This window comes from Lepidochelys kempii, chromosome 1 (assembly GCF_965140285.1).
Source record: "Lepidochelys kempii isolate rLepKem1 chromosome 1, rLepKem1.hap1, whole genome shotgun sequence".
Classification (NCBI taxonomy): domain Eukaryota; kingdom Metazoa; phylum Chordata; order Testudines; family Cheloniidae; genus Lepidochelys; species Lepidochelys kempii.
Window position 1 is genome coordinate 161,068,253 of NC_136380.1, and position 21,318 is coordinate 161,089,570.

General features: G+C 41.0%; 1 protein-coding gene and 1 pseudogene across 6 annotated transcripts in view; both read left to right on the forward strand.

Moving 5' to 3' along the window:
* BRWD1 (bromodomain and WD repeat domain containing 1) overlaps window positions 1-21,318 on the forward strand; it is a 113,570-nt gene that overhangs the window by 32,220 nt on the left and 60,032 nt on the right. For 5 of the 6 annotated variants that reach the window (XM_073360442.2, XM_073360460.2, XM_073360451.2 and 2 more), the window contains exons 14-23: window positions 823-973; window positions 1,641-1,775; window positions 3,883-4,011; window positions 4,948-5,173; window positions 6,060-6,245; window positions 7,070-7,253; window positions 8,584-8,677; window positions 9,830-9,970; window positions 11,892-11,977; window positions 20,264-20,456. In XM_073360442.2, the coding sequence (XP_073216543.2) occupies window positions 823-973; window positions 1,641-1,775; window positions 3,883-4,011; window positions 4,948-5,173; window positions 6,060-6,245; window positions 7,070-7,253; window positions 8,584-8,677; window positions 9,830-9,970; window positions 11,892-11,977; window positions 20,264-20,456 (1,525 nt within the window). Of the gene's footprint in view, window positions 1-822; window positions 974-1,640; window positions 1,776-3,882; window positions 4,012-4,947; window positions 5,174-6,059; window positions 6,246-7,069; window positions 7,254-8,583; window positions 8,678-9,829; window positions 9,971-11,891; window positions 11,978-12,369; window positions 12,458-20,263; window positions 20,457-21,318 lie in introns of those variants that run through there. The other variant, XM_073360485.2, reaches the window with a different exon arrangement.
* Window positions 14,405-14,523, forward strand: LOC140905662 (5S ribosomal RNA; annotated as a pseudogene).

The following is a 21,318-nucleotide window of genomic DNA, read 5'->3' on the forward strand; positions in this document are numbered from 1 at the left end:
AGTTTCATATGGGCTCCATCTAAAAAGATGGAGGTAATTTTGTGCACTGTATCCAATAAATACACTAACATTTTTAGCAGTGCTTTCCCATCCCTTCTTCAGAGGCCTACATTCAGTTAATTGAATTTGTTTTATTTTAGGTCTCCCTTGTTTTCCACAAATCTTTTTGACGTACACATGTAGGGACTGTGAATTAAGACACACAGTGGGTTCAACAGTCTTTTTTTCTTTAAAAGAGAAGCAAGAGTAACTTACAATCAGACTTCAGGGCGGATTGAGACTCCCAGGTCCTTGGTTTCTAGTATCTTTATAGTTTATTCTGGTTCTTAACTTCAATATTCAAATAAATTTCTTATTGAACTGTACTGTGACAACTTACAGAAACATCCCATTCTCATGAAATTTATCTAATTAAAAAAAAAAGTGAAATAGGATAGCTGAGCATTATTGGACTGTTGGGTGAGGGGTTTTTTTAAGTATCAGTTCTTCAGTAGATTCACTAACATTTTGAGCCTAAAACATATCAGTGGTATATTTCCCTTAAATTAAAAAGACACTTGTTTTGCATGCAATTTTGTGATTTAAAGTAAAACCTACCAAAGCAAGAAAACTCAGATTTAAAGTTTTTAAGATGTCAACACATTCTACGGTCAAGTTACTGCAGAAATATCAAAATAGTGGACAAGTTACGCCTAGAGTTTAATCCTTAGCTCAGTATGTCAGATTCTTAGCATCACAAGAGTTTGATTTTTGTTTAGATATTGAAATGAACATTTATTTTAAAAGTTATACTTACACTGGCGCTGGTCTCTTTTTAAATAGTGACTCTCATTCTGAAGAAGACCGATTTATGAAGCCTAAAGTAACAATGATAGCTTGGAATCAAAATGATAATTTTGTTGTTACTGCTGTGAATAATCATCTGCTAAAAGTTTGGAATTCTTATACTGGGCAATTACTTCATGATATGGTGGTATGTAATGATCTTACCTGCTTTTTAAAATATGCAGCCTTTCTCTTTTGATAGTATTAAAGTGGCATTTGCATGTTGAATTGGTCATTACATTTGATTGTCTTGGAAGCTTGTATCTGAATATAATGCATGTATCGTACTTATTTGAAAAAAAATAAACACCCAAAAACCCAACAGCTTTCCTTCCATCAAAAAACATCCCTGTTTGTTTGAGTAGCAGCTGTGTTAGTCTGTATCCGCAAAAAGAAAAGGAGGACTTGTGGCACCTTAGAGACTAACGGATTTGTGCAAAACAATAAAATTGAGCCCACCTTCCATGTGAAGTAGGGAAAAGCTTGACTTTTCTCGAATAAATATCAAATCCCATTTTTCAAATTAAGTAGGTATGTTGCCATATTGGTTTGAATCCAGACAATGGTATAGTTCAGAAACAGTCTTGTCTTTGTCACAAGGTGCCCTGACTCTTGCACCCATGTACAGTGTTTGTCACTTTCACAATTGCATGAATGTTGAGCCACCAAAAGTTCAGATTTCTGGAGGCAGTCTTGAGGGTCTTAGAAGTGTTAGATGATGGAGGAATCATGATGGATGCATGAATTCAGAACTGACTAACGTATTAATTGTAAACTTGTGATTTTTGTATGCCTATTTTTCTATCTTAAAATAGGGACATACGGATGAAGTATTTGTGTTGGAGACCCACCCTTTTGATTCAAGGATTATGTTATCTGCAGGCCATGATGGCAATATCTTTATATGGGATATTACAAAAGGCATCAAAACTAAGCATTATTTTAACATGGTAAGATCAAATTATTGTACATTCCTCTGCCTTTTTCAGGATTTGCAACATGTTTGAGCAATTGTGATCATAGTGTCTTCTCTCCCCATTTCTTTGGCTTCTAAAATGGTGGTTTGATATTAATTTGGCCCTGTTGGTCTTTAAAGCCCTTTACCTTGTGTAGTCCCTTGTTCTATTTAGACCAGCACCTCAAAGCTCATTCTGACAAATAATTACATTGTCAGCTGTAAGAATGCTACTGTCATTTAAGTCAGCAAGTGATGGTGCCTTTTTTTGTGGTTCACTGTAGCTATGCGATGACTCACTGGTGCGGCCCCTCCTGCTGGTCGTCCAGGAAATTAGCTCTCCAGCATATGGAGCGCCCTCTGCAGGCTGGTGTCTCGCCAGCCACTGGTCCTGTGTCCCTCCTGGACCCCGGTGCCCTTTACCTCAGGATTCTGCCCCAGCAGTATCTCCTCGCTCTGGGTCTCCTCTCCCAGGGGAACCCCCAACCCTCTAAACCCACCTTGCCTCAGTGGCTACTGTCAGTCATCAGCTAGGCCCCGCTCACTGGGGCAGACTGCAGGGTAATGGCGACTCATAACTGCCAAGAGGTTAGGGCCAGCTGCCTCTGCCTATTCCCAAGCTGCCCCTCTGCAGCCCCAGTACCTTTCTGGGCATTTACAAATGCCTGCAGCCTGGGGGTTTACCAGGCTGGAGCTCCCCAGCTCCCTTTGCGCTTCCCCAGCACTGCTCGGCTTCAGGTACCTTCTTCTCAGGCAGCTAGTCCTTCTGACTCCAGGGCTAGAGTGAGACTCCTTTGCTTCTGGCTTACAGCTGTCTTATAAGGGCCAGCTGGGCCCTGATTGAGCTGGCTGCAGCTGTGGTCAGCTACACTGTCGGCTTCCCCCAGCTGTTCTTAATCCCTTTCCCTGCTGCAGCCTTCTTCAGGGCTGCTTTTAACCCCTTCCGGGCCAGAGCAGGGTGACCACCCCACTACGTTCACCCAGCTATATGGAGCTCATTTTATTTTTGACAGCTGTCTTAGCCCATCCTTCTCCACTTTTAAATAACTTATTTTTTCCCCAAGTTGTGCTAGTATAACCACTGTTCACACTTTTTTTGTTTCTTTCTAGATGTAGACAATAAGGGATTGGCTGTCTTGTATTTTGTCTTGAGGATATCTTTGTACAGTGCTATAACAGTGAGGTGCTTTGAAAAGTAGCATTTGATATTAAAGTGGGTTTGTTTAAAAATATAAAGCTTTGTAAAAAGCATGTTTTTAGCTGTTCAAATTACAGGTGATCCACAACTTTAAATAAGGCCTTGGCTACACTGGGAGGGGGGGTCGAACTAAGATACGCTATTCACGTAGCTGAAGTCGAAGTATCTTAGTTCGACTTACCTGGCCATCCTCATGGCGGTGAGTCAACCGCGGCGGCTCCCCCGTCGACTCCGCTTACTCCTCCTGCCGAGGTAGAGTACAGACTTCGATTCGGGGATCAATTTATCGCATCTAGATGAGACACGATAAATTGATCCCTCATAGATCGATCACTACCTGCCAATGCGGCAGGTAGTGAAGACGTACCCTTAGTCTCTCAAAATTTGGACCTATCTAGGAAACTAAATAGTTGACTATAGACTCTTGACTTCGCAATCTAAATATAATTTTATGTTCCTCTTTATTTATATTGAGAATAGGTTACATATAGTAGAGACCTAGGATAAATCTCTAAATTTCTCATATTCCCCTCTCAGCAGGGAAAAATGGACTGTATTTGGGGGTATGTTGCTGGTGGGGCCCAAGCTTGTAATCAGATCTGCATGGGTGAATGCTTCTGCCTTTGCAAAGTCCAACTGACTTCAGAGAGACTCTACAGGTGTTAAGGGGGTTTCAATGCAGATCCAATTCCAAGATGGGAGTCCTAATTATCATGTAATGGGGAACGTTAAATAAACTAAATGTAACAACAAAATTTCACTGTAACGTGTAGTAGGAGAAATATGACCTTGTTTTTAACTAACACGGAGTCTCTGGTAATTGAAGTTTGGAGAAGGCTGTACAGTATTGCTTGTTCCAAAAAATATGACACCACTTACCTTGAATTTCATGCCCTCAATCTAGATTGAAGGACAAGGACATGGTGCTGTTTTTGACTGCAAGTTTTCATCAGATGGACAACATTTTGCCTGTACAGATTCTCATGGGCATCTGTTGATATTTGGTTTTGGGTGTAACAAGCCTTATGAAAAGGTAAGTTCAGATTTCTGTTGACATTAGCTTTTCATGATGATGACTAGAGGAATATAAATTCATGTGAAAAATATAATGCACACTTGGATATATGTATTTACTATCTTGACTTTTGTTTTTTGCTTTTCTTAATAAGCAGTAATTTTTCTTACAAGAATGTATGAAGTACCAGTCTATTGTAAAACAACAAACAAAAATTTTGTAAAAAATGACCACTCTAGTTCAACATTTATCATTTGAGGGTTTTTTCCTAACTATCCTACCTATTCAACTTGGGATCAAAAAGTGAAAAGTCGTTCATTTCTTCTTGCTTATTTTTATATTTTATACTTTATTACCATCAGTAATAGAAGTTCTGACTGTTACCTTTTTGACACTTTGCACCCCCACTTTCCTTCAGTGCAGTTGCTTGGATGTAACTGAAGGCTTAATTTTGATTGCAGAATCTTTTTCTGGTGTTAACTCTTGATGAAGAAAGAACCCAACCTGACTTTGAGATCCTATGGCAAATTTGTAGGTTAGCAGTTGGAAAATCATATGTTTAAATGGAAACAAAGCAAAAGTTTGCTAAATGTTAAATTAAAAATGTAAATTTGAAATGCTGTTTTATAGTTATTTTTCAGGGTTAAACAGCAATTTTATTTAATATAGCATTGCAGAACTTTCAATGTATTATCCTCTCAAAGATCTCCATACTGAATACTTTTAACTGCTTGCCTATCAAAATTCCTTGCTTTTGTGAGGGATATATCGTCAGAGCAACACAAATCTAGGATGGCATAGGATCTTTGTGTGGCTTTTTTCCTTTTGAGAACTTGGTCTCTCAATACCGATTGTTGCAATAGGAGGTAACTTAGTATAATTTTCTTCTACGTGCAAGTTCTTTAACATATCCTTTTTTCAAATTGACAGTATGCAAGCTTCATTTCTTTCCAGATTCCTGATCAGATGTTCTTCCACACTGACTACCGACCATTGATTCGAGACGCTAACAATTATGTCCTAGATGAGCAGACACAACAGGCTCCTCATCTCATGCCACCTCCGTTCTTAGTAGATGTGGATGGAAACCCTCATCCAACAAAATACCAGAGATTAGTACCAGGAAGAGAGAACTGTGCAGACGAACATTTGATTCCTCAACTGGGATATATAGCAACAAGTAAGAATAGTAGTTTTAACTTCAGGATCTGTCTGTGTCTGTCTGACTAGACTTTAGAACCATTACAGTTCTTTTGAATAGGAAAAGATTAATGTTCTACATTTACCTCAAAGCTATTTTTATATTTTACTTGAGATTTATGTACTTGTCTTGTACCGCAAATATCTACCGGATGTAATATTGTCTGATCAAGCGTATTTGCTATAGTTTCACCTTCTAGTTGCTGGTTTACAAAGAGGATATAATCACAAATGCACTGGCAGGTAATGAAGGTGGTGGTTTAGCACAAATTGAAAAAGTGAGAGTTCTTTGGAACAAAAGATTTCGTCCTTCTAGTGTCTTTTAGTTTATAACTGACTTCCTGGCTGTATGCAACCATAGCATGGGTATACAAGAATCAGTAAAGAATTTGAGACACACGTCATATTAAATATTACCCAAAAAAAAAAAAATCCTTGCCTGTGGTATGGATAACATCTTAAAATTATTGAAACAGCTTCTTAATCTAATTTGCTTTTATGCTGTTTACGCTTTGCATTTCTTGGTTTGGAGAAACAGTGAAAATAGTCTGTTTCACATTTTTATGGAGGTTTTTTGGTTAATTAAATTTTCTGATGCCATATTTGGGTTGCAGCGATTGCAAATATATTTTTTAAAACTCATGAATTATTTCTGTTCATTTTAGGTTTGGGAAATGTCCTTTTTAAAATATGAAGTAATATAAATAACTTGTGGGTGATTATCTACATTATGTTTCAGAATTATCCTCATACTCAATTTTAGACCAGCTTAATTGTTAAGGTGTGCTGTGAAGGTGATCAGCACAGCCAACTTTAGTTCGATGGCTGTTAACCATTTTGCTTGTTGTTTGCATTAAATTTACCAGGTGATGGAGAGGTTGTTGAGCAAGTGATAGGCCAGCAAACTGTTGACCAGGATGAACAAAGTCTGGAACGCAACATTCTTGATGGCATGATAAGACAGTTACAGCAACAGCAAGACCAAAGAACTGGATCAGATCAAGAAGTTGTTCCAAATGGACTACAAAATGGAGAAGGAACACCTAGAAGAGGTCAGTAAATACTGATAAATATTTGTTTAGGTGTGGGGAGGGGGAAATCACTTCATCTGAAGAGTTTTTTGTGCTACTTTTGAGTATGAAATAGACTAGAACCCATGTGGACTATCTGTTACCATCTGGGATCAAGATGCCCTATAAAACTGGGATTTTTGGCTGTGCCTTTTGGGCTAAAACACCTCCAGGTACTTCTGTAAATGTATCTAAAAATGTTGAATCTCCAGTTTTTGGTACATACAACCTTAAACATATAAAAAGCATTGGTTTTGATTGCAGGCAGCTAAATATTTAAGGATATATGTAGAGTACTGTAATATTTCAAGAGTTCTTGAAACTCACTTTTTACTTGTATTTTTCTAAAGTTTGCAAAAATGTCTTTTCATTGATTAATGGTTTCTTCTCCCTTTCTTTACCTTGTGGACTTCAAGTGGATTTAAAATGAACATGATTCTGTTCAACATGTATATACCTATGACTATATAAGTGTCATGCTGGGAATAGTATTTAGGTAGCTAGCTGTTGGTGCAAAATCAGCAGGAAAAACTCAGAACATCTTTCATACTGTGTTGCCTTTCACTGGGGTTTGAAAGTAGCAGTGGAAGTAATAAAGATTTTTAAAACAGCTTGAAATCCCGAATTTATTTATCACGAGAGAAGGCAATCTATTCACACAGTTTGATTCTTTAATATGTTTCCTGTGAGCTTTCTTTCGTTGGAGAATGTTAATTTCTAATTTACAGTCAAACAATTGGGGCAAACTAGACACCAAAGGTGTCCAGTGGCAGAGGATTTTCTACTCTTTCATCATATTTTTTTAGGGTTTAGAAGGCCAAGTTTAGACATCCAGTCCCCCCCAAATATTGGTCTGCGTCGCAGTGGGCAAGTGGAAGGTGTACGTCAAATGCATCAGAATGCTCCACGAAGTCAAATTGCCACAGAGCGAGACCTTCAAGCTTGGAAACGAAGAGTAGTTGTACCAGAAATACCACTGTATTTATTCAGGTGCGTGAAAATTTAGCTGGCTCATATGAAGGACATCTCTTTTTTTAAAAAAAAAAAAAAAAATGTTGCTATCAATATTACTCCAGATGTTTAATACCTTAATGTTCTCCTTTATTCAGTGCTATTGGGCCTACACTAAAAATATACTCCTGTGCAAATTGAAATTATTAAATGTTAATTTCAGTTGCGTTCAAAACTAAGTTGGTAAAAGTATGCGAAATAAGGGTGAAGGGAGAACTAACTAGTTGGAAAATAACTTGAGCATGTAAGAGGATTTACTGCAAATAATGAAGCCTGTTCCAAAAGAATTGAAGGGCTAGTTAGGTTCACTGAATGCTCCCCATTTTTCAGAAAAGTGAGGGTTATAAGGTTACATTCACTAACTTGGAAAGATTAAAAAAAATATTTGGGGGGCTCCTGAGCGACTCTTCTCCTGGTACAAGTTGCTGTCCAGCAGTAACACAGGAGGAGCACTGCCTGAACAGGAGGCAGAAGAAGGTTCTTGAAGACAGCTGGCTGTTGCTTTCATACAGGAGCATTACATGCCTGGGAGGAAGAGGAGTAGCATTTGTTGCTGAGGATAAGGAACAGCAGCACTTGTAGCCAAGGGGGCTGTTAAAAGCTTTTTCCTTCAGCCCAGCCTCAGAGCCAGGTGTCTGCAAAAGGGAAAGAGGACGAACTCCTGTTGTCATCATCAACTGCTTGCAAAGCCTGGTGGTTGTGGGGAGGAAGAGAAGCAAACCCTCTAGTGTTAAATGTATCAGCTAAGATTTTGGTTGAATCTACTTTACTTGGCCAGCATGTTTAAAAGAAAAATCTAGAAACCTGTTCCTTTGCAAACATCAAATATGTTCTTGATGCCTATCACTGTACATGGTGCCTGTTAGCATGATTCTAGTAGTGTAGATGGGACCAAAAAGGTGTGTAAGGGAGGTGATCTATCCATATATTTGGACCTACTTCTACTGATGGGACCATAGATTGAAAATGGAGTGGGGATTTATTTCATCCTACAAGGTGGTGAATTTGGGAGAAAAATCCTCTTGTAAATTCTGCTTATCAACCATGTCTGCCAATGTGTGAGGAGAGTTTTTTCTTTATGAATTGATAGCTATATAAAAACCCTAAAAATGTAGAAACCATAGAATTTCTTCATCATGTTATAACCATTCCAAGAGAGGTTAAAATTTGGACATTTAAAGTGTCAATTTTGCTAGGTCCAGTGTCGGAATATAAAGTATTGTAAAGAAGACAAACCTGTAACTACTCAATTTACTTTCAGAATTGTGATTTTACTTTTATTTTGACAAGTTTCAAAAATCTCTTGTAGAAAACAGGAGGAGTACCGTATTGCAAAAGGAGAGGAAGAGAGAGCACTCTATACAACAGAGAGGAAAAGGAAGACATTTCAGTTCTCAGAAAAGGTATGAAACTGATATAGTGAATGATGAGCTCTTAACTTCTGCATGAGAGAGCCACGAGTTGAAAAAGTACGTACAAAAGTCTCTGAAGATACCATCTTGCAGGATTCTCCCAGATCCCAATGCCCCATTTTTCTGGTAATTTTTTTATTTAATGGTGACTCCCTTGAATTGGCTTTTTTTTTTTTTTTCTGGGAGCTTCACCTTCCTCCATCCACGGAACTGACTGGAACTTAGTTGGCAGCTTGTTTGACAGTCGAGAGCGCCTGGATTGGACTTCGTGCTGCTATTATTGTATTAAAGGATTCAAGATTTTATAGACAGGGCAGTTTTCCCAGTCACCTACAGTACTAATGAGTGTAAACATAGTGAGAATCCTCCAAGATATCTTCAGAGTTTATAGAAATTAGTTCGGAATAATAGGCTAGTTAACTTTTTTTTTAATTGAGTAGATTTCAAGTTGGTGTGCTACTAACAGTAAGTGAAAGGATGGATTTGCGACAAGTTCTGTTAGGTTGTAAAATAACCACTATTAATTTTATAACAGCTTCTTAAAAAATTGAACCGTGAAAGTGGCCTGCCTTTCTCTCAAATTCAGAAGGACTATATATTTCTTGTTTTAATCTATGTTGTCAAAATAACAGCTTATTTTTATATTTAAAACAACTCTTGTTTTTGCCTTACCTTTCTTTATAGTTATGTTGTTTGTATCTTCTCATATGACATAATTTTTTCTTTAATTTCATAAACTGCTCAATTCCACAGAAGATAATCAAACTACAGAATAAACTAGGAGTCTGTTTATGTAAATAATCATAGTTTCACTACACAACTATAATTAACTATAATTACAGTTTTAATCTTTTTTAAAAACTTACTGCATTAGGAGTTACGATTTTGACACTACTGTAAGGTATACCACATTTAAGCAAAAAGTGGGAACTCTGAATAGCTTGTAGACCTCAGCTCTTCAAGAATAGATACTCTTTGCATTCTTGTATGTTCACAATATTTGTTACAAGTCTATACAATTAAGTTTACTTTCATACTGTAAAGCTATATTTAACTTATCTATTTATGCAAAAATTGGATTGCATTAATTCAGCATTGTATCTTTATCTGTAATGCCTTACTTTTTACTTCTGTATATATTAGAGTGACTCTGAAGCTTCACTGATACAATCCAAGCGTAGACTGCATAGGCGTAAATATCCAAGTTATCGAACACGGAATAACACAGAACAACTTGATTCATCTGATGAGGAAAGGGATGACTGTTTTGGCTTTATAAACCAGGTAAGTGCTTTTCCAAATTCTTTAATTTAGTACCTGGAATTAGTGGAAAGTATTGTGAACGTTTCATAAAATGTCAGATTTCTGTTGCAGAAAATGCATGCATCCCTGTTTTTACAAAAACAAATATTTCTTTAATATGCTAACTGTCAACAGATATTACTAGTGCTCTAGGTTGCCCAACACTTCAGTTATAAAACCTTGCTTTTGCTTGTTTAAAAGTACTGTTGCAAACTGTCTGTCTGTTTGGGCTGCTATTTTCCATGCCAGTCATCTGCCTCAGGTTGAACATTTCTGAAAATTTCAGCAAAAATAGCTTACCCATTTCCAAGGAAGAGATTTTTTTCTATTGTTTTTTTTTTTAAAAAAAAACAACCCACCCTTACAATTGTTTCATTGAGAAGCTCTAGTGCCTTTATGCTTTTGTAGTAGGGATTTGAAATTTGGCATTGGCTACACCCTAGTTTCAGATGTCTTTTGTTGTTCTGTGGAAAAACTGCCCAAATTTATCCAAATTTATAATTCTTTGGTAAAAAGTATGTTTGCATATGCTCAGTAGTGAGTTTTGGCAGCTAAATTCTCCAGAGATTCTGTCTGTGTTGGGCAGGGGTTGAGCAGGAGTTTCCCTATAAGCGCTGCTCTTGGCTGCGGTAGTGGTGGGCACAGGAACAGAAAGCAGTGAGACTCTCTTGTGCCTTTCAGTGTTTCCCTTCAAATGCAGAGGGAACAAGAGCTGGACTTGGGGATTGAAGAACTGGGGCTGGGAAATATGGTAGTTGAAGCCAGGGGGAGAGACTGGTAGCTATGCTATAGGGTTGAGTCAGGGTCGTGTAGTGAAGAGACTGTTGTCTGTAGGAACCCTGCTTCATCTGTTGCAAGTCAAAAAGTGTATAGTGAATGAGACAGGGTTGCAGGAGTAGAGGACAGTATCGTGGTTAAGGCAGTTGAATGCACAGGCAACCTTAATTCTGGCATTTCTTAACTCTGAGTTCTTGACTATGCAACCTTAACAATTTTCTTTTAACATATGTTTCGTGCAGTATGCTGTAGGATACAACCTGAGTCATGACCAGCTCTGATAGCCCTCATGCTGATACGCAGTTACTAGGTCTATTTTCAAAAAAAGCAGTCCTTAACTTCACAATGGCCTATTGCTCCTAGGAATCTGAAATTCACATGGGCAAAAACTGCAGGAAATGTTAAAACTTTTGCAGTATATCGCGGGATATTTTACGTTCTATGTAATCCATTTTGTATTTAAATATACACTGCTTTACTTCAAAAAATTATTGAATTTAAGGCCAATCTATATGCTGAAAATCTACAAAATCACCATGCCCATTTTGTATGAAATATTTAAGGAAAAACAAATTTAGAGAAGTTAGAATTCTTCTGTTTTTATGGGGAGGAGGGGCATGGTATTTTTTCATTTGTGAATCCCCTTCCTCTACCATGTTAAATCCTTCTTTTGCATGGTAAGTGAGCCAAATTCTGTCATACATTGACTTTGTGAGGACATCAAGAGTCTAAGATATTGCAAATTATATTTCAGAATGAGTATTAAAATCTTGCAAAGCGTGTGCAGTCAAAGAATTCTACAGTATTCCTAGGCAAAACAGTGAGGCTACCACTGGGAGGTGGGCTGTTGTAGCCTTGGAAACAGCTGTAACAGTTCTTACGGCCCCTGTGTTTCTGTGCAGTCTACCCATGTTGAATAATTTAATGTGCAGTGCTAGTTTGTATTATTGTTGAGGAAGTCAGCTCAAATAGAAATTAAAGAACTTTACTTCACTATTTTTAATAATCTGTTATTTTTTAACGTACTAAGGAGATCTTAGTGTTTAAAACAATATAAAACTTACAATATGCACTGCAAAAAAAAAAATTAAGATTGATAGTCAACTAAACTTTTTTTTAAATCCAGGAAGCAGAAGAAAGTGACTGTTTGGATTCTTCTGATGAGGAGGAAGAATGGAAAAGTGACAAGAAAAGCAACAGTAACAGTTCTAGGTAAAAAAATATTTCTACTTTCTCACTTAAGTCTTTTCTGAATGTTGTCAAATTTTGTTTTTGAATGTCTAACACAAATGTAGATTAAAATCTCCCATATAAAGATCTAGCATGATTAGGCTACTTGAAGAAATCCATTCTTTGAAAACGCACTGGGATTAGGGGCTTTTTACCAGCAATCAAGGAAGATGGTGAGTCAAGGGACCTGTGTGTGTGTGTGTGTTAAACAAAAAACCTCACCAATATTCACTTCTTTACTCTTACTGAGATTTTTTTTAAAAAAAGTGAAGCCACATTTTGTGCATGCCAAATACAAATATCTTGTTAAGGCAACATTAAAGTTAAAAAGTTGATGTTTGGATTACCACAGTGATTTTTATTATCCGTCATAGAAATTTAGGACTGGAAGGGACCTCGAGAAATCAAGTCCAGCCCCCTGCACTGAGGCAGAACCGAGTAAACCTCTACCATCACTGACAGGTGTTTGTCCAATCTGTTCTTTAAAACCTCTGGTTTTAGGGGATTCCACAGCCTCCCTTGGAAATCTATTCCAGAGCTTAATGACCCTTATAGTTAAAAAGTTGTTCCTAATATCTAACCTAATCTCCCTTGCTGTAGATTAAGCCCATTACTACTTGTCCTAACTTCATTGGTCATAGAGAACAATTGATCACTCCTCTGTATAACAGCCATTAAATATTTAAAGACTGTTATGTCGTGTCGTGTCTCTCCTCCCCCCCACCCCACCCCCCCGTCTTCTCAAAACTAAACATGGCCAGTTTTTTTAACCTTTCCCCATAGCTCAGGTTTTCTAAACTACTTATTTTTGTTGCTTTCCTCTGGACTCTCTCCAGTTTGTCCACATCTTTCCAAAAGTATGGACACTGTACTCCAGCTGAGACCTCACCAGTGCCAAATAGAGTGGGACAGTTACCTTCCCAGACTTACATACAACATGCTTTTAATACACCTGAGAATATTAACCTTTTTCACAACTGCGTCACGTTGACTCATATTCAAATTGTGATTCACTATAGGCCCCAGATCCTCTTCAACAGTACTACCACCAAGCCAGTTATTCCCCATTTTGTAGTTGTGTATTTGATTTTATCCTTCCTAAGTGAAGTACTTTGCATTTGTCTTGTTTGAATTTCGTCTTGTTTGAATTCAGGCTGGTTCTCCAATTTATCATAAGAAGTGCATAAGCTAAATTAAGTATTTAGAAATCAGCAAATACAAAAGTTAAGTAGTCTGATACCACTCTTTCTCAAATACAGTTTATGAATGTAAGAATGTGCGGTGACCTGTATTGTTTTAATATGAGAAATGCAGAATTTTTGTTTCCTGGTGTGAGTCTTCAGTGCACATTAAGGATCTGTGAATAGTGAGTCCTTTACATTTAATTTCATAGGCTTGTAAAGGAAAAAGTTGGAAGATTTCCCCAGTAGTAGGGCTAATAAACAAGGGAAAGCACAGGCAAGTTTCACCTTTTAACGTCCTATAACTGTGTCCTTTAAGAATTTATAGGCATGATTTGGCTAATGGCTATTTTAAGCTATGTACATGTTTCTGTGCCAGTGCAGAAGACGTAGTGATCCCAGAGTTTACCAACATTAAGTTCTTTGAGAAGATGCAGCCGTATATTCCTAGTAAAATGGCAGTGCTCATGCTTTTAGACCGTCCCTTGGCTTTATGAGGTAGCGCCGCCCTGGCCACTCTGTTTCCTACTCACCGCTTGACAGCTGAAGTCGGAGCTCTGTGTGGTTCTCGCTTCACAACCTTGCAATTAGTTGTTTACTGTATATAATTAATAGTAGTGTTAGTTAAAAGTTACAGTATATAGCACAGTGTTAGTGGCAGTGCTCCCCAGTGATGCCCTCACCTGGGTTCAAGCATTGCCCTTTGTGGGGAGTGGTGATTCCTAATAGCGACCCCTACACGTGGTGCTTGCTCTGCCTTGGCGAAGCCCATCTTAAGGAGAACTGTTTGATCTGCAGATCATTCAAAAAGAGGACTTACGTGGCACGGGACCTTTGCCTTAAATAGCACCAGCTTGAGCAGTCCATGAGCCTGACCCAGTACTGAAGCTTCTGACGCACCATCTGTGGAGGGGAGCGGAGGGCAGACACCTCGTACCATCAAGTTTGGCTCAGACATCTGTTGAGGCTGGTACCGATGAGAACAGTGCTGGTACTGACAGTCTTAGTGGTGTTGACATACCAGGCTGCGGCAGAATTACTTTGCCTTTTGGTACCATCCTCGCTGCAGGTTCAAGATTTCAGGGCTGACACCCATGATGGCCCTTCAGTTGGAGTGTGCCGCTGAAGTCTTGGCACTGAACCACAAAGCTCTCATTCTGGGGCTTGGTATGGACATGGTACCAGAGACAGTACAAGGGTCTTCGGTACTGAGGCCATCCTCTGCACCGACACAATCAACACCACCCTGAACACACCCGATCTTGTCTGATCTCGGAAGCTAAGCAGGGTTGGGCCTGGTTAGTACTTGGATGGGAGACCTCCTGAGAATAGTGGGTGCTGTAGGCTTGGGGGGAGGGATAGCTCAGTGGTTTGAGTATTGGCCTGCTAAACCTAGTGTTGTGAGTTCAATCCTTGAGGGGGCCATTTAGGGATCTGGGGCAAAAATTGGGGATTGGTCCTGCTTTGAGCAGGGGGTTGGACTAGATGACCTCCTGAGGTCCCTTCCAACCCTGATATTCTATGATATTCTATGATTCTACCACAGATGGTTCCATGGAGGCTGTCGCCGCGCTTGATGTCAACGCACCCGGGTGCTCCAGTACTGTTGTTTGCACCAAGACAGACCCTGCCTGCTCCATCAGTCTTTTCAGCACTAGTGTTGCAGACTACATTGGGGGCGCCTATCTTGACCTTGTTCTGGGCCACAGATGAGTCGGATCGCCCAGTGGAATCTCCCCTCCCACATCTCCTAGGTCTTGGGACTCCTATGCTTCAGAATCAGGTTTCTCGCCCTCCCACTCCACGTCACCTGAAGAAGTCTAGAAGCCACTGGTGGACCAGTACGGCTACCAAAGTTGGTATGCACCTCAAGGCCTGGCGCCTACTGGCCACCAATTCCTTACCCATACCAGTGGCCACCTTGGGCCCGGTGACAAGCCGTTTGCTCCTGGAGGTCTTGCTTGTTGTCAAAGTCAAAGTGAGATCCCCTGCTGATGCAGCATTAGGGGCTGTGGACCAGCCACAAGTCCAGATGCCTGCGGTTTCCCATCCCATGGAGCAGCCAGAATTTCCTCATCCGGAGACACTGCACCAGGAGCAGGATCTGCTGGTAGTCCAGCCAGCAGCCTCATCCTTGTCCCTGGATGGTACGGTTTTGCCTGGTTCATCTTCCCCTTCCACCCAGAGGACTTCAGGGCATACCAGGACCTATTATGTCAGGTGGCCTTGTCACTGGGTATTCGGGTGGAGTTTTTCCAGGAGAGTACCCATAAACTTGTGGACATTTTCCAGTCCTCTGTCCCTGGGAGAGTGGCCTTCCCTATTAACGAGGCACTCCTCGGTATCGCTGGTGGCCAAGCGGTTGGAGAAGAGCTATTTTGTGCCGATACAGGAATACAAGGGGTTTTATTCCTATCTGGCTCTGAACTCCCTGGTGGTCACAGCAATGAATGACAGGACTCAGCAGAGCAGATTCAAGTCGTCGTCCTCCAAGGATAGAAACTCAAAAGTGCCTAGGTCTTCTAGGCAGGAAGATATACCTCTCATCATCACTGCAGATGAGGATCGCGAGCCAGCGAGTCCTGCTGGCCAAATATGACTTCCTCAATTGGTCAGCTATGGCCAAATTTAAGGAGCAGTTGCCCAAGGCTTCCTGGATGAATTTTGGGTGTTGTGTTGCAGAGGGCTGCTTAGTCACAAAAGTCAATGCACTCTGCCCTTCATGTGATGGACACTTTGTCAGGGCGATGGCCTCAGAAAATTACTAAGAGGAGGGCTTCCTGGCTCCAGAACTCAGGAATTACACTGTATGTCGAGCAAGCTATTGAGGACTTTGCTGTTCAATGATAAGACCTTGTTTTTGGACAAGACTGATGAAATCCTGCATTCCTTTAAGGATTCATGGGCTACCTTAAGGTTGTTGGGGGTATATATGCTACCTGTGCAGAGACACTGTTACAGGGCTTAGCAACTGCAGCCATACAGGCCACAGCACCCCTTCCCCCCAAGACAGTAAGCCTGCCCCAGGAGGAGGGATAAGTCTCACAAGGGGAAGCACTCGAGCTCGGGGCCTGGTCGTTCTTCACACCCTCCTTCGACATCTGCTAAGCACCCATTTTAACTTGTTGGTCTAGAGCCCTGTGCCAGTTGTTGTTCTTTCTCCCTTGTCCACCCATTCCTTTGCAGACAGGCTGTCCTGCTTTTACAATGCCTGGGTCTCGATAATGTCTGACTACTGTGTCCTACACACTGTCAGATCAGATTACGCCATCCAGTCTCCACACCCCCTCTCCATCCCTCTTCAGGTTCCCCTCTCACGAGATGGTGCTCTTCAAGCATGTCAGCTCTCTGATAGCATTGGCAGTGGTGGAGGAGGTTCTGTGAGAATGGGATGAGGCCTGTCCTTGACCTCCGTGAACTCAATAAATCAAGCACGTGAAGTTCTGTGTGATCACTCTATCAGTTATCCTCCCTGCTTTGTCTCAGAATGACTGGTTCACTGCTGTGGACTTTGCAGACTTTGCCTACTTCCATATGGCCATTCTGCTGAGTTAGTATCTTCGCTTAATGGTAGGAGACTGCCACTTTCCGTACATAGTTCTCCTGTCTGGGCTTCCTTCTGCCCTCTGGGTTTTCACCAAATGCATGGCAGCGGTCATGGCATATCTCAGGAGGAAGAGAATCCATATCTTCCCCTATCTTGATGACTGGTTGCTGAAGGCAGCTCCAGAGAGGACGTTTTTGCTCACACTGACACCACACTATGCTTACTCGACCATTTGGGTCTCAGTCTAAACACCATGAAGTTGACCTCCACTCCCACTCAGCAAATAGTTCATTGGGGCCCTGTTAGATTCCATGAGGCCAAGGGCGTTTCTGCCAACCAACTGCTTTCAGATGATTCACCAGCTGTACCTCAGTTTGCAATAACAAACGTCCATGTGTGCCTGAACCTGTTGAGCCACATGTCCGCACATAGTCCACCGTACCAGGTTATCTCTTCATTCTCTTCAGATGTGGCTCAGGATGGTTTACTGTCCTGCCCTGCATTCTCTAGGCAGGTTGGTTCACCTTCCTCCATCAGTCCTGCAGTCCTTGCTCTGGTAGGAATCTCCGTGTAATGTGGGCAAGAGATCCCCTTCTCTCAGCCTTCTCTGACCCAAGTCATTGGTTACTGTCGCATCCCTTCTGGGCTGGGGAGCACGTCTGGACTCGCGGTTGCAGGATCTGTGGTCAGAACAGGAGGCCTTACTCCATATTAGTGTGTTGGAGCTTTGGGCCATCAACAATCTGTGTTATGCCTTCCAAGACCAGATCAGGCATTCAGTGGTCACATACTTAAGGACAGTACCACCACAATGTATTATATGAGCAGATAAGGGGGAGCTCACTCCAGATCATTCTGCCTGGAGGAGATCAACATGTGGCAGTTCTGTATCGAAAAGACATCACTTACCAGGGGGTCAAGAAGTGTCTTGCCGATCATCTCAGCAGGGTTTTCTTCCCAACCATGAGTGGTCCCTAAAGATGGAAGTCCTTCAGATGATGTTCACAACATGGGGCATTCCGACGATTGACCTCTTTGTGATGAGGGAAAACAGAAAGTGGTGCCTATTCTTCTCTTCAGAGGGACTCATCCTAGCCTCCCTCTCTGATGCTTTCCACTGCAGCTGGAAGTCTACTCTGCTGTATGCATCCCCCTGCTATCCTGGTCCTTCCCCAGGTCATTACTAAGCTGAAGGTGAATTGAGCCAGACTCATCCTCGTTGCCCTGGCATGACTGAGGCAGCATTGGTTCTCAGATCTCTTCGATCTGTCAGTTTAGCCTCCCATGCTGCTTCCTCTCCTTCCCAACCTCCTCACAAAGGACTACGTCTACCCTGCATTCAGTGATCAGCTCCTTGCACCTTATGGCATGGCTGCTGCATGGCTGAATGAAGAAGACGGGTGTTGCTGGGAGGCCATTCAACAGGTCCTACTTAACAGTGGACACTTTCTACTAGAACGCCCTACCTGGCGAAATGGAAGAGGTTTTCTATGTGGTACTTGGCCCATGGGGACCCATCCAGCAGAGGCTTCCATCCAGGACATCTTGGAGTACCTGTTATACTATCAGGAATTGGGCTTAGCATTCAGCTCTCTGAGAATGCACTTAGCAGCAATATCAGTGTTTCATCCACCTATCCAAGGGAAATTGGTTTTCTCCTGTGCCAAGGTGACACGATCTCTGAAAGGGCTTTTCCACCTGCATCCTCTAGTCTGAGAACCAGATCCCTTCTGGGACCTGAACACTGTTTTAGCCGCTCTAATGGGGCCTCCATTCGAGCCCCTTGCCTGTTCTGTGTCAGAAAACTGCATTCTCGATTGCCATTACCTCTGTCAGGAGGGCGTTAGTTGCAGGCCCTGATGGCTGGGCCTCCTTACGTGCAGTTCTTCAGGGACATGGTTATGCTTCAGCCACTCCCAAAGTTTGTATCCAAGGTGATCTCTGTTTCATTTGAACCAAGCGATTTATTTTTCCCTAAGCTGCATTCTTCCACGTAGGAACAACGCCTCCATATCCTTGACGTTAGATGCTGTGTATCTTTCCATCTGAACAGGACTGAACAGTTTCGGGCTTCGCCTTGCCTGTTAGTAACATGTAGCGACCGCATGAAAGGACAAGCTGTCTTTGAGCAGACCATCTCTAGATGGCTTTGTCTTGCATTAAGAGTGCATATTAGATAGCATTGGCCACGCCTCCAAAGCTGGTATGGGGACATTCGATCAGAGACCGGCAACATCAGTGACATTCCCAAATGACATGTCTATATTGGACATTTGTAGGGCAGCCACATGGTCGTCCATGCATACATTTGTGGACCTTTACGCAATGACCATTTCTTCCAGAGCAGACGATAATGTTGGAAGAGTGGTCTTGCGATCCTTGTTCTGGTAGACTGAGCTCCGCCTCTGGATGGAGGTACTACTTCCTAGTCACCTACCTGGAATTCGTGTCTGCATCTACGCGAAGAAGAAGAAACAGTTACTTGCTGTAACTATGGTTCTTTGAGATGAGAGGCAGACTTGTATTCCACGACGCACCCTCCATCCCCTCTGCATTGGAGTCTTTTCCTGGGCTTTCGGTGTAAAGGAACTGAGCAGGGGTCAGAGCGGTGCTGCGTCAGATAGCCAAGGAAGGGACTACAGGCACGAGGCACAAGCGCCACACCTCCTACAGGTATTGCCAGGCAAAAGACTCTGGCTCCAGTGTGCACACAGATCTTCTTGGAATACACGGCTGCATCATATTTTTCTTTTTACTATTAAAAGTACTAATCCAAACTTCTAAATTGGCCTGATTTCTAAGCCATGGTGAAATCCATAGTTTAACAATTATAAATGTTTTTATATCAGCAGACTTGTCTTCAAAAGCATGCACTTAATTAGCTGCACACAATGTGCACTGCATATCTTAAAGTCTGTGCCTATAAGCTTAATAAAAATTTGCGTATATTTAGTGTGGCATATTCTGATTCTCAGAGTTTGTTAAATCAAACACAATTTTTTCAAAACTGTTCTCATCCTCAGGGATGACTGTCCATGCCAAGTTACAGCTGTTTTTGTTGGAATCCTGTCTAACAATAATAAGCTATGATTAGAATGGCTTTTAGAAAAGGGAAGTTTTTGTTTTTTTAAACCCTCAATGAAATAGAGATGTCTGAAAGTATGTATCTTCTGTTGCCTGTGAGTAGGCAGGATGTTCCTATTTATTGGAATCCTGCTTCTGAAATACAGTAAAGGAACACATTAAATGTTGTACAGAATTTCTATAAGGACAAAAATGTCATAGTTGCATTCTAGTGACTGAAGAATTAGTGCCATAAGTTAAAACTGCTAGCCAAAGTGAAGGAATTAGAAATGTATCACAGCAATTAAATCTTCCTGTACTACTCCTGACAACCTCCAAAACCACTGAAGATCAGGACAGTGGAAAAGGAACTTTACACCTACAAATATTGTTATAATTCATTTAACATTCTTAACTAGTTGTCAGCTGTTTGAATATCTAAATTCCATTTGTTTCCATTATTTTCCCCATGAACAGTGACTCTTCAAGTAGATATTCTGACTGGATAGCTGATGCAGGAATAAATCTCAAACCTCCTGTGCGAACATCTCGACGCAAAGCTATCAGATATTGTAGTACTTCAGAAGATGAAGTATCAGCAGAGAAATCTTCTCCTCCAAAGAGGAGAAGAAAAAGAAGGAAAAAACCCAAACCGAAAAAGCAGGAAGAGGTATTATACAGTTAATTCCTTCTGTTCACTTAATTCTTGATCGATATCTCTTTTTACATTTTAAATCTTGCACCTGGGAATTTATGGAGTTTGTATACGTTACCTCCGTATTAGGCAGAGGTATTTATGATATTACTAACTCTGGTTGCTCCTTCCCCTTTTCAACACCCCCCCCCCCCCCCCACACACACACAACATTACATCGTCTAATTAAATTTTATGGACTTTGCTTTACAACAAGTAACTAAAGCCTCCTCACTCTTATGAGGTCCAAACACATGGCTTTTCTTACCCTTTACCACTTTTATAGCATCTTTGAATACAAAAGCAAGGAATGCAGATACTTAAGGGTTTTATTTGTTTAGATTTTAGAACACTCTTGGTGCTTTTCTGAATTTTAAAACAGTCTTTGATACAAAAACGTCTAAAAACAAATTAATTGAACTGCCATTTAGTATCCTCAACACAAACCTTTCCATATCTAGCTGATCCACTCTTATAAGCCTGCCCCTGTTTCTCAGTGCCCATTCGAGAAGTCAGATGCCTAGAACGCCAGAAATCTGGATTCGGGAGAGCTGTGACTATGGAATTTGGTTCTTCTACAAAATGTCTTTATTTTAAATTGAGGGGACTCCAACTCTGGCATCTCCACTGATTACAGTTGTCATAGTATATTACATTTGAGGGCAGATGTGTCTTCCCTGGTAACCAGTTCCCAAACCATTTAAAGCTTTATTGTTTAAAACCAACACTTTAAGCTCTCTGGAAACTTACTCGCAGCCAGTAAAGGCAGATAAGAACTGATGTAATGTGCTGTCTGCATGATGTACTGCTTAATAGACAAGTGATTGCATTCTGCACC